At 33.6% G+C, this 13,803-nt stretch overlaps 2 protein-coding genes across 6 annotated transcripts; one reads left to right on the top strand and one right to left on the bottom strand.

Annotated features, from left to right (window-relative positions):
* Positions 1 to 7,262: 7,262 nt before the first annotated feature.
* Positions 7,263 to 7,963, top strand: LOC112015546 (LOB domain-containing protein 21). Its single transcript, XM_024047952.2, has one exon. It carries the CDS (start codon positions 7,330 to 7,332, stop codon positions 7,864 to 7,866), a length of 537 nt encoding a protein of 178 aa, XP_023903720.1. The 5' UTR covers positions 7,263 to 7,329; the 3' UTR covers positions 7,867 to 7,963.
* A 1,605-nt stretch (positions 7,964 to 9,568) lies between these two features.
* LOC112015545 (trihelix transcription factor ENAP2) lies at positions 9,569 to 12,322 on the bottom strand. 5 transcript variants are annotated; one of them, XR_010625362.1, is made up of 3 exons: positions 11,344 to 12,319; positions 10,085 to 10,148; positions 9,641 to 9,898 (listed from the first exon to the last, which is right to left on the bottom strand). XR_010625362.1 is itself a non-coding variant. In XM_065764561.1 (2 exons), exons 1-2 carry the CDS (start codon positions 12,065 to 12,067, stop codon positions 9,584 to 9,586), a joined length of 780 nt encoding a protein of 259 aa, XP_065620633.1. In that variant the 5' UTR covers positions 12,068 to 12,322; the 3' UTR covers positions 9,569 to 9,583. The 5 variants fall into 5 exon arrangements, 2 of the variants coding, with proteins under 2 accessions (XP_065620633.1, XP_023903719.1); XR_010625360.1 differs by having other exon boundaries at positions 10,472 to 12,318; XM_065764561.1 differs by lacking the exons at positions 9,641 to 9,898; positions 10,085 to 10,148 and adding an exon at positions 9,569 to 9,639 and having other exon boundaries at positions 11,344 to 12,322.
* Between the last annotated feature and the right edge of the window lie 1,481 nt (positions 12,323 to 13,803).

The following is a 13,803-nucleotide window of genomic DNA, read 5'->3' as shown; positions in this document are numbered from 1 at the left end:
TGAAAATAAAAGATTATAGACAAAATTAATTCTAAATATTTTAATTAATATATGAAAAAATACATAATTAATTATTAAAAAAATTTGTTAAAATATTTATTATATGAAGTTAAAAGGCTAAGCTAAGTATAAGATATCAAACAAATCATTTTATTACTTACAAGTGAAATGAAAAATTAATTAACGTAGAAGTATTAAAAAGTATGATAATATGCTACAAAAGTTTTCAAATGTTCTATATGTCACTTAATTTTTTTAAATAGATTGTATGAAGTTTTTATTTTTAAATTAACTTAAAAGTATTAGTGTTTACTCACATTGTCCTAAATTGTGTTTATTGCAAAAGCATTTTAGCAAAATTAAAGAAAACATTAAAAAAAAAAAAAATCGCACATTGGTTGGGGATGTCCATTAGATACTAGTTTGTAACTTTACGGTTACATACAGTACATATAAGAATTTTGCTTGATTTTACAATATGAGTTTGAAATATTTTTAGAAGACTTGTGAGTCTTGATTTTGTATATGTAATATTTCTCCCATAACATAAATCTTATAATGTGGGATTTACATATTATGAGAGAAGGATAAAACTTAAGTACAATACTTTAAGTGCTGTTCATTAGGTCCCCCTCTTAAGATTTAGCAATGTGATTACTTAACTAAAAAATATATTTCCTTCCTATGAGAAAAAAATTCATATGGCAGAATTTTAAGAATAGAATATAAGGAACAACACCTAAATACTGTACCTAAGTCTTGCTCATGAGAGAAAAGATGCATGTGTCACACGCATAAAATATTTATTGCTTACCTCATAGGCTCATAGTAATTGCATACATTCTTTGGCTTTGATGCATTAGAAGCAAATTTTGTAAGAAATATTGTAAATCCAAACCAATTAATCACCATATTATATAGAATAATTCAAGTTAAAGAATCAACCATATGCAAGTCTTCTATATATTGAAACAATTAAACACATGCATGCCTTGAAACAATTAAATACGCATACATGAAGTCTTGATGGTCTTAAAATATTTGTTTATTAATTGGAAAAAGTTTGACTCCAAACATGTTTGGAGTTATCTTATTTCAACCTATTAAATGATAATTGAAGAAATCATTCATGTATAATTTAAGTTACATGACTTTTTTAATGAATCATATGACTTGTTTGAATTCTAAATAATACATATAAATAGTTTTATAATTTGTCACATAGTGGGTTGAAGAAGATACTCCAAATATGTTTGGAGCCACATGTATTGAAACAATTAAACACGCAAGCATAAAGTCTTGATGCTCCTAAAATCTTTGTTTATTTAATTGAAAAAAGTTTAACTCCAAATATGTTGGAAACGATCTTATTCTAACAAATCCAACCTACTAAATGACAATTAAAAAAATCATTCATACGTAGTTTTATTTACATGATTTTTTTAATAAATCATGTAACTTGTTTAAATTATAAATAATACTCATGAACAGCCTTATAATTTGTCACATAATAGGTAAGAAAAGATAACTCCAAATATGCTTGAAACCACATTTTGTTCTTATTAATTCTTGAATTATATGATGGAAGAAATAAAAATATATAAAAGAAAAAAAGAAGCAGTCAAATTTATCTCTCTCTCTCTCTCTCTCTCTCTCTCTCTCTCTCTCGGTATTTATTTATTTATTTTTCCTTCTCATCTAATATATTTGTGAACAAAAATTATTTGACTGGGCTATCTACTGAAATGGATTGTCTGTTTGGTTTATGTGCAATAAGTCGAAAATTTTGAAGCCACTTCAAAATTTATTTTTCTTATATTAGTTTTCTTGTTATTAGTTTACTGTTTTTGGAGATCTCAAAAAGGATATCAGTCAACATCTCGATGAGTGTCCGCAATACAATATATAGTACTTTCCCGTATAAGAAAAAAGAATGAAAAGCACGTAATGATATTAAATATTAATTAATTCAATTAAGCACGTAATGGCTTAATTCAATTTTAATTCCTATGACCAGCCCAAATGTTGACTAGACATGGGCCATGCTTTGTAGGCATTCATATATCAAAACTTTAGTATGGATTATCCTATGCTGATCCACCATGGGCCAACCTTTCTAGCCATTCATAAAAATTCGATACTTTTTCATGTTGTTACTCAATGGAACACACTTTTTTCCCCCTCTTTAAAACTGCTTGGATCTTTTTTAGTTTGCTCAAGCTAAACCACAATAAAATCTTTCAAGCCAATGATGAAGCTATTTTTTGACCTCTCATCTCTCTCTAATGAAGCTTATCTCCTTATAGCCTATATCTCTCTCTATCTCTCTCATTGATTATATTTTCATATTATTCATGTTGTCTACTTCCGTTAATAATTTGATAACATTTAGCATTATATGGGTAACGTGTCTTAATAAACACCACTTATCTGACATTTAACCGTCATATTATGATTTGATTGTATGCGTGAGAGAGAGGGGAAATAGAGGAGAGTAGTGTCCCTCCCATTCCTTCTCCCTCTCCTTCCATCCGATTAGACCCTAATAAAAATGAACAACAAGGCCAATACGAAAACAAAATTAAACATGATGATACAAATGAATTTTTCAATAATAAAGGGCTAAAATGAAAATAACCACAAGTTTTCAAGAGCAAAAAAATAAAAATAAAAAATAAAAAGTATTCTACTCTTTTGGAGTTACCCCTACTTTTATTGTGCGAGACAATCAAATAGCTTAATTCAATTTTAATTCCTATGACCAGCCCAAATGTTGACTAGTCATGGGCCATGCTTTATAGGCATTCATATATCAAAACTTTAGTATGGATTATCCTATCCTGATCCACCATGGGCCAACCTTTCTAGCCATTCATAAAACTTCGATACTTTTTCATGTTGTTACTCAATGGAACACACTTTTTTCCCCCTCTTTAAAACTGCTTGGATCTTTTTTAGTTTGCTCAAGCTAAACCACAATAAAATCTTTCAAGCCAATGATGAAGCTATTTTTTGACCTCTCATCTCTCTCTAATGAAGCTCATCTCCTTATAGCCTATATCTCTCTCTATCTCTCTCACAATGTATAGTCTCATTCTCACAATGTATAGTCTCATTCTCACAAGTCAAGTATCTAAACGTGCATATAACTTTATTAATGGATAAAATTTAGGCACAGTATTTTAAGTGTTGTTTTTTAGGTTTTCTTCTTAAAATTTAGTCATGTGACTACTTAACTAAAAAAATATACTTCAATTCCATAAAAATATCAATTATCATCAAGTGCCCCAGAGCCAAAACATGGTGGAGTTGAAACTTGAAAGCAATTCACACGCCAAAAGTCAAGCAAAAGTTGATCACAATTCACGCCACATTGTAACCAAAAACAAAGATCAACCAAAGTGGAACTCTATCGTCTCCAATCATTCATTCTTGGGCCGGCCCATTTTCCTCACTCTAATAAAAGTCTAAATTACTCATAACCCCCATTCTCCCTTTACGCGCGTGAATCTCACTCCCGTTCATCTTTCATCATGTGGTCCTAGAATTTTTGGCAACAGCGCGTGGGAAAGATTTAGAGCCTTCCATTTTGGGTTTCTGTCTTTTGGGAAAACGACGGGCAATACACAAGTGGGCTCTTGAAGGAAGCAATAAGCATTATCATCTTTGTCCCTTTTCTGAGTTGTTTTTTTTCTCATTTCTCAACCACCAAACTTTTGAAGTGACATTTTTACTTTCCTCTTTGATTAATGCTGAGTAGGGAGTACAAGCAATGATAGTTGAAGTGACATAACAAAAACAAATTCTAGATTTTGAAATTTTACCTACAATCATATATGATATATATTTTATGACCTCATTATTACCAAAGAAAACTTATTTTTACTTTGAAAGTTTATTTTTTTGGTTGCTAAAATGTTTATTAAAAAAGGATTATAATGTGTTTGGATAAGTTTTTAGATTCCAAATTATTTTAGTTCCTAAAATTTAAAAAGTTTTATTTCAATCCATAAATTTCTTAAAACATTTATAAATTAATAATTTCATCTATGTGTCTTTAGAATCATTGTGTAATGTGTATGTAGATAATGGAGTGTATTATGGTGTAAAAAAATTTCTTTTACATAGCATTACCGTTGCTGCTATAAAATATAAAATAAAAAAGCCCTCATTCCCCACCGACGACATCCTCGTCACCACTGCCCCAATTAGCCAAAATATTCAACTAGTTTCCCCACAACATGGTCCAAAAACCCTTCTCATTATGTTCTTAGACCCATTAATGTGATTTTTATTGTCATTTGCAAAGTATTTGTATTCAATTTTCGTGGGTCTACAATCTAAATCATGAAGATGATTTTTATTATTGATGATGCAAAGAATCCTAGTGGGCCACTTGTCCAAACAAGAGTTTTGGAAGACCTACAAAAGAAGATCACTTAATTAAAGAGTACTAGTGTGGTACTTGCCTAAACTTCTATAATACTTGAGTTAAAATTCACTAAAATTCAATTTACAAAAAGTAATAGACCAAAATACTTTAGAGTGGATATGGTCTAGTGTTTATATATGAGTCGAGTCATTCATGACTACTTCCTCTTTGATTTCCTTCATTTCTTGAAGTCACAGCATAATTGATGTGATGCCATTTAAAGGAGGCATGAGTCTTGGGATTCTTGCATGTAGCTAAAGATTGTGGGTTGGTGGAGAAAAGACTACACACTTCAGTTGCGAGAGCTTTATCCTTCGGTTATAAATACTTTGGATAAGAATGTTATTGATAATCAAAGTAGGAAAATATTAGGACTACAACTTTTGTCACAACTTTTCTACGTGGTAAGTTATGAATGGTGAAGTAAAAGTGATGAGTTCACAACTCTACCACTCACTACTCCCCACGTAAATACGTTGTGGTAAAAATTGTGATTTTAGCATTACTCGATCAAAGTATCCTTAGACAAGTTTCTTGCTTGAACGACTAATATCCTAGGCAAGTCTTGGATGGACAAAAGTGAGAAGGAAGAGTATTTGGGAGTAAACGAGATAAAATGATATAACTAATACCCATCAATTTATCTCGTTTACTGCCAAAGACTCTTCCTTGTATCTTTGTGTTTCTTAGCTAATATATTGCAAATTATCAAAAATAAATAAATAATACCCATCAATTGTCATGGCTTTGAAAAATAAAAGAAGGAGAAAAATATCTTTATTTTATATTAAAAAATTCTTATATTATCAAAACACATGTATTTTATGGTCTCATCTATTCATCTTACATATTAAACATGAGAATAATTATAAGCTACAAATGTTGGACTAGTGCTAGAAAGTAGAAACCATGCCATTACGTTCAAGTTAAAGAAACTAATGTCATTGAAATCTTACAACTTTTTTTCCTTAGATTTTGTTTGATAAATGCACAAAAATCTTTCCTCGGAAATTTCAACTTCCATTCTGCAATTTTATGAAAAAACAAAGAGGAAATAGAAAAACTTGTTTGGAGAGGACATAACATTGTACCATTTTTGTCAGAGGTTTATTATTATTATTGAGCATATTTGGCTGATTTTAGCAATGCAAACAGATGTTTCACCTGGGACTTTCTTTTTCTTTACCTCAAATAGTGTTTTTTTTTTTTTTAACAAAATAGAATTTATATTTTAACTTAATTTAAGTATATATATTGTGAAGTTTTCTCTTGAGACTTGAATCTCGGCCCTTACTCCCAACGCTTTACAAGCATTTATTTTGTAGAGTGACTACCGCATTAAAAGTGCGCTGGTTCTCAAATAGTTAATGGGGATGGAAAGGGAAAAAAAAAAACTATTGGAGAAAAAGAACACAAAACCAGCATGGCCTATTACTTTATCTTTGGCTCCACTCTCTCGTGCAGATTCCTAACTTGCACTCTCCGGGTTGCCTCTTGTGGATAAATCCAACTTCCTTTAGGAGTGGTTTTACTTTTCTTGTGAAATTTCTTTTCTTCAATCAAATGAAGCATCTCATCTTTGTTGATGAACTATCATGTCTCTCTCAAAGTTACCAATTCAAATTATGCTGTCCCATGTTCAATTATTTTGAGCCCCTTTTCTGTTCCACCTCAAGTAAAAAATAATAATTTTGTTGCTCTTTTTTAACACTTTAAAAAGAAAAGAAAAAAGAGATAGAATCATTGAGTTGTAAATTTGGTGAGAACCCTTATGAAAAATGCCCAAATAAAGCAAGACTCATCTTTGTTGATGAACTATCATGTCTTTCTTTTAGATCAAAAACTATCATGTCTTTCTCACGGTTACTAATATAAATTTTGTTGTCCCATGTTCAATTATTTGGGCCTTTCCACTTTAAGTTCAAAATTAATTGGCCAAAATATATTGTTGGTTCCCTAAATATTAGTCTATAAGAAATTTTAGTTCCTAAAATGAAATAACGTGGCTGAATTTAAGACTGACACATCATTACTTTATGAGGACTGAAAGCAATTGCCTTAAATTTTAGACACTAAAATTGTTTATGGGCTAAACTTTAGGGATCAATTGTATTTTTAAGCCAAAGTAATTTACCACTTAATTTTATTATAAAAATAGACACAAAAATATTTATGGGTTAAACTTTAGGGATCAATTGTGTATTTAAGCCAAAGTAAAAAAATAAATTAGACACTAAAATTTTTTATAGGTTGGGCTAAACTTTAGGTATCAATTGTGTATTTAAAAATTAGACACTAAAATTGTTTATATGTTGGGCTAAACTTTAGGAATCAATTGTGTATTTAAGCCAAAGTAATTTACCACTTAATTTTATTAAAAACAATAGACACTAAATTTTTTTATGGGTTAAACTTTAGGGATCAATTGTGTATTTAAGCCAAAGTAAAAAAAAAATAAATTCGACAATAAAATTGCTTATAGGTTGGGCTAAACTTTAGGGATCAATTGTGTATTTAAAAATTAGACATAAAATTGTTTATATGCTGGTCTAAACTTTAGGGATCAACAAAAAATTTCATAGTGTCCCATGCAGGTTTCAAACCTGCGACCTTTGTGTTAGACCAATTGTGTATTTAAGCCAAAGTAAAAAAATAAATTCAACACTAAAATTGTTTATAGACTGAGCTAAGGTCTAAACTTTAGGGATCAACAAAAATTACGAAGTGGCCCATGCAGGTCTCGAACCTGCGACCTTATTAGCACGACGCTCTAACCAACTGAGCTAATAGGCCTGCATATTAACAGTAACAATCAATCAATACAAGAATCGCGTGCCTATATATAAGAGATGGTGTCGAAGTGAGAAGGATAGGACATAAGTGGATGAACTGAAACCATGAAGAGTCATGAGCCCCGTTCAAGTTCTTCTTGTGCAGCTTGCAAATTCTTGAAAAGAAGATGCACCCCCAATTGTATATTTGCACCTTATTTTCGCTCCGATGAGTCAAAGAAATTTGCCAAAGTTCACAAGGTGTTTGGAGCAAGCAATGTAAGCAAGATCCTCATGGAAGTGCCAGAGGAGCAACGTGAGGACACGGTGAATTCACTTGCATATGAGGCCGAGGCAAGGCTTAGAGACCCAGTTTATGGGTGCATTGGTGCCATAGCTTTGTTGCAAAGAAAGATGGTTGAGCTTCAACATGAACTAGCCATTGCTAGAGCTCGTCTGTCTCGTTATGCAGCTGTTGCTTCATCATCATCAACACCTCCTTCTTTATCATCTTCAACTGTCCTGGATGATCGCATTGGCATGGCTCCTTTCCCTGATGCTTTTTCTTGCAATGGACTGAGTTATAGTTTCAGCCAGAGTCCATCTGATTTGAGCCGATATGGACCAGTGAATGATCTTGGCCAAATCCCATATGTATTATGATTTGTGATTCATGATTTATGCTCTCTCATGGTAATTTGATGAACGTGGCTTTAAATTTATGTTCTTAATCAAGAATTAAGTAAATATTTCATTACTACCTAGAGAGTTAGAATGCTCCTTCTAATGTTGGCTTTAGTCATGTAATAAGATACAACTAGCATATTTTTATATATATCCATTTCATAATCTAGAAAAATAACTAAAGCCGTACGTATAGATTTGCAATTTCAAAGTCCTAATTCCAGAAATTGATAAAAATTGTGCTGTTGTACTCGCAAGACCTAGCCAGAGTAAATACCAAATTACCAATATGAATATGATCTGCTTTGATTCAGCAAAGGATCATATATTCATATTGCAGCTACTGCAAAACTTTTGGCATAACTTTTTTAACATAAATTGTTATCAGTTAACCACTTTTCCCTTATATACATGTGACTGTTCCACAGTTGACTTCAAAAATTTTAAAAATTTAGGATTAAAGCTTGATTTGTTGTTATTGTTATGTGTATATGAATAATTTTTTTTTTTTTTTTTGGATAGGAATAGTATATTCTTATTGTTTTCAAATTCGGCGATCTGAATTGCTATCTTATCCTCTGACCAGAGTGCAACAGAAGGCAGAGCAGCTTGAGCATTCAATCTTGCTGCGACCAACATATCTCAGCTTTCATTTCCAATAAAGGACAATAATACATTTTGGCCTTGCTCGTTTGAAATTAGGATTTAGTAAGATTCGGTGCTCACTGTTTTCATGCAACAAAGAGCATTGGCTATGATTTCACTAACCCCACAACGTGCCATCAACATTTTTTTATTGCAATGCGAATCCAAAGTTTCTCTTTAGTCTAAAGTGCATCTCAAATCTTGTAATGGTTGCAAAAACAACGTATTAACAATTTCCTATGCCCCAAATTTCTTGTCTGCTATTAATGACTAATTAGTGTATTGGAAATGTTCAGCAATTGATCAAACTAATTGCCATTTGGAGGGATAGAAACTCCACTGCTTAACCTAACAACTATGTTGCCATCTTTACTCTTAAAAATGCATATGTCAATACACTGCGCAAACTCAAAAAGTCCTCATATTGACTAGACTTAAAAGCTTAAACCAATGGAGAGTGTGTGTAACTTAGCAATGGAAAAGCCTTAAACCCTGCAAAACATTCTCAACATTAGATGGTAATCAGGAGATTAATATGCAACACATAAAAATGTAAAATACCACAGTTAGTTGCTGACAAGTTTATAGTTCCTTCTTATCCCAAAAAAAATGGGCCTATAGTTTCTTACTTTCTTTACCAAATTACAACTTTCTTAGTTTCCATTGGACAAACCTCCAGTGCTAGTCAATAACTACAAAAAATTGTAGATTTTATTCTGTCATTCAAATATCCAGATGTCTCAAGTGACTAGAACTTAAGTTAAATTTTAATGGATAAAACTTTGGCAAGTTCCTTAGATGCAGTATATTAGGTCCCCAACTAAATTTAAACGCATAGTTGCATTGGATTTAATTGTTCTTGAAAAAAAAACATTGTTTGTGTTACTGGTCAATGAAATCATATTTTTAAATTTAATTGGGAAGTCTAATATATTGTATTTGTACCTAAGTTTTGCCCTAATTTTATTTTTATCATAATGAGCAGGTGTTGCATAAAGCCATAAACATAATCCACAGGACCACAGACAAGTTGAAGCAACATCGCTTTACTTCATGTGAGAAACAAGCGTCCCATTCCACCGCACTTCACAACAGAAACTTTGAGATCTATGAATAAAGAAAGTAGCATTAATCACACAGTAATTACAAAACACAAGTACAGGATATGTGGCAAAATAACTAATCATGTACACTGAATATTACAACAATTATACAACACTGCCACATCATGTTCAAAAGCTTTCATGGACAACATGTCTTTTAAACAGAAGAGTTCGAAAGCATGTTTCAAAAGAGATCAAGAGGCTGTAATTCCCCACTTGAAGAACGAAAAGCATTCGTGCAATCTCAGCTTATAACTTCTTCCCTGTTTAAGGTATGCAAAATTCACAAAAAGAACCTTATTAGACTAATTGGAAGGTTATGCCAAGTCTATCAGCATCATGAACTTTAATAGACAGAGAAGAGATGGCCTTAGGCTGCACTTGCAGATTTAAGCAATAAACAACTAACTAGAAACAATGATAAAGGAAGAAATTAGAAGATAATACACATTAAGTTCTGTTTTCTCTTTGGTTTTCCCCCACTTTTCTGGTTTTCGCAAAGAGATCAAATACCTGAAGCAAATTATTAAAGTTCATCTGCTATCAGTAACAACTCTCTAAAATGGGTATACAGAGCACTTCCACATTTAGAATAGAGTGAAATTATGGGTACTAGCTTACCCAACGTAAGTTTACAATAACACTACATTAAAATTTGTTTATAGGTTATGCCATGATCCCAGGTGTCAAAGAAATAGCTTTACAACATTCTTCTATCTTGCAAAATTTCAATCACAGAAACACGAAAATATCTAGCATTGCAGGTAACTATTATTAGCCATGCAGGCTTTAGATGCATACTCTTGTCTCAAAACGAAATCGACAAGACTAATTACCTGGGTGATTCAATCCCATCAAATTCTGATCATGCCCTCTCTGACTTGGAAGTCATTCCAATCAAATTCCTATCAAATCAACATAAGCCCCAGCTTCATGTGATCATGTCCTCTCTGGCTTAAAATTCCTATCATGTCTCAAAAGTTTTACAGTCATCACAGCTTCAAATTACTAGAGACACAATTCAGGAAAATTGGGATTTTACCACCAACCTGAGCCCCAGCAAACTGCCCGCAACCAAACAAAACCCTACCTCAGGCTACAATTACATTAGGTTTTGACAGTGCATGTCAAATTTGAGCTGTTCAACTGTCTTCCAGGCCAAACCTGGATATTGGACCGACATTGGGTTCTCTCTTAGTGGCTTCACCAATGGCCTCAATGAGATTGAACACCATCAAACACATAAATCCAAAACTTCGATCATGTATATGTTCTATTCGCCACATTCTCGTTTAAGTAAACCGATAAAATAAGAATTGAAATCTTGTATTTCCAGGCCGAACGAAACTCATAAAAAAGTTAAGGAAAAATCATTTGATACTATTTAAAAATAAAAAGTAAAAAACACTTAATACCCTTTGAACATAATATCAAACCCACATTAAATCAATGAGAAGTACAGGAAAATCCAAATCATTCCTTCTCATACACTGCGACACTGCTCTCTTCTTTGTACATTAGTTTCATAATGCCCACAAACACCACCAACTTTCACCACATAATCCACAAAACTATACAATCAAATCCAAATTTCTCACTTTTATTCGTGATTCAAAAAACAAGGTCCAAATTGCTCGCAAATTAAATCAAGAAAAATACGAATCACTAAACAAATACGCGAAAACTGAGTCTCTTACAAAATTATCACCTGAGCTCGGCGAGTACTTAGCTCGCTTCGATTTCTCGATCTCCAATTGAGCATCCATGAACATGTTCATCCTCTGAAACTCAAGGTCCTTAGTGAACTCCATCCTCTGCTTCTCCAACTCCATCATCTGTTGCTGCTTCGAGCTCTCAATCCTCTCATATATCTCCCCGAACTTCAATATCGCTCTCGCCAATTCTTTACACGCAGCTCCATCTGAGAAACCCACGCTCTCCACTCCATTCTTCCTCACTACGACGTCGTCTTCTTCATCGTCTTCATCATCATCACTGTCGGTGGGGGTAGGGTTAGGGTTCGATTTGGGCTTAACGGTGAAAGTAACGGTGGTGGGTTTCTTGTCGACGGCGTTAGCGGCGCCGATGAGAGAGTGGAGACGGTAATAAAACGGCCACTTTGACGGCGGCTGTTTGGCCTTCTCCACCTTGTACTTCTTCTTCAACGTGTCGATGCGGTTCTTGCACTGGATGTCGGTCTTGCGTGGCTTGACGCCGTTTTGACGGTTGTTGACGGCGTCGGCGACTTCCTTCCAGTCTTTCTGACGGAGGTTACCTCTGTTAAGTTGGACGTAACGGTCACCCCACGCTTCGATTAGTGTCTCCGTCGCGCCTTCGCTCCAACAGTCCTCGCGCCCTCCTCCTCCGCCGCCGGATCCGGATCCGGAACCGGGGCTGGGTCGGGTGGCGTGGCGCGGACCCGGGCGATCCATTTAGGGAAATGGGTCGGAGGTTTGAGTGGGTTTGGGGATTGAGAGACAGAAATGGTGAGAGAGAGAGAGAGAGAGAGAGAGAGAGTGAAGAAGATGCATCGGATTCTGACTCAAAGGGAAATTGGCCGTGCATTTTTTTGTGACCGGCGGTGACGTCAGCTCCCGTAATGGAGTTGGACGGGAACGACTTTATTTTAGTTATTAGTTATAATCTAATGTCTTTTCTTTTCTTTTCTTTTTTTCCTTCAACATGTAATGTCAAAACTATACAAAATTAAAATGTCTCTTTCTTTGTGTGTGGATTTTTTTTGGCGTTAACTAGATTCTTTGGGTTAGTTAGAATGTCACATTGTTAATTTGTTACTAGGTAACATGACACAAGTGAACTGAATAGGAGAGACTTGTTTGTGTAAAATTTAAATTAAGGTTTTTATGAGTATTATTGGGTGGGAAATTTGTTACTACTTTGTCTTGTTAGAGCATTATTGTTGATATAGATGTCCTTGTTTGATTTTGTGTGATATTTTTACATCGAATTCAATGCCTGTTTGCACATTTAGGAACCAAGTTTCTTGTTTGTCCTTTCCTTCAATATAACTTCAACTTGAGGACAATACTTTTATAAATATCTACCTATTTGCTGCGTTGAAACTTGAAATGCAATAAAATTCACATTTATTTGGGAACTGTCTGTCAAAGCTATAGTAGTACTAAACTACTAATTGCTATTTAAAAAAAAAAAAAAAAAGGACAATAGTAGTACTAAATTTCTAAAATTCTAAATGCTACAAAGGAGTGCTAGTATCATGCTCACATGCCTTTACCTAACGCTTTGACATTTTTTGCGTGTCTATGATATTCAAAAGTTCAAATCTCTCGTATTCTATTATAATTGTTGATTTTTTTTTTATAAAATTAAAATATATAAAAAGTTGCCTCTAGCCCTCTACCCTTTGTTTCAACTTTCAAGATTTTTTTTTTCTCAACAAAAAAAAATTTCAAGAGATTTCATTGTATTGTTATGGGGTTTGAGAATTATGAGAGTTTTCGGAAAACAGACATCTATGAGGGTTTAACAACACAGACTTTTTGTGGATAGTAGCCTGTACGGAATTTGAATTAGGGCTTAAGCTTTGGATTTGAAGAAGCTCAAATTTTGGGCTCATGTGATGATGGTAGGCTTCGTTGGGTCAAGCCCATTTGGCTATTACTTTAGATAGACCCCATGGAAGAGCTAGAAGAGTTCCTTTTTAAGATGACTTATTATATTGGATTTGGATGGAAAGCCCATTTGTACAGGGTTATTGCCCTAGCCCTAGGTGTTGGGAAAACTAAGGCAGAACTAAAACTGGGCTGGGTTAGAAATGGTCTTTCATAGTTTAGTCTCGGGATTGAAGATTCCTGAAATTCTAGAGGGGGTAATTTGCTTTTTTCTTAGGTGAAAACATTTTCCACTGAAAGTAGACGAGACTCTCAAATGCACAGTGAAGCTGCGCGATTGTTCATTTTTGTCTTTTAGTGTTGGTTGGTACTGATCATGTTGCTCTAGGTGAAAAGCGAATGTTGATGCTTCCCAGTCAAATGGTAAATCGAGGAATGATGTAGGGTAATAGGTGAATGCTTGAGAGCCTGAGCTTTATAATTAATGTTAGTGTGGGAGAAACTCTAAATGTGTTTTAAGTGTAAAAATAGGTAGTTAAATCTTTATTGAAGGGTGAACTAGTTGGGAATGCCCT

The sequence above is a fragment of the Quercus suber genome, unplaced genomic scaffold (assembly GCF_002906115.3).
Source record: "Quercus suber isolate HL8 unplaced genomic scaffold, Cork oak 2.0 scaffold_569, whole genome shotgun sequence".
NCBI lineage: Eukaryota > Viridiplantae > Streptophyta > Magnoliopsida > Fagales > Fagaceae > Quercus > Quercus suber.
The sequence above is the reverse complement of the archived record's forward strand: the minus strand, read 5'-3'. Positions and strand labels throughout refer to the sequence as shown.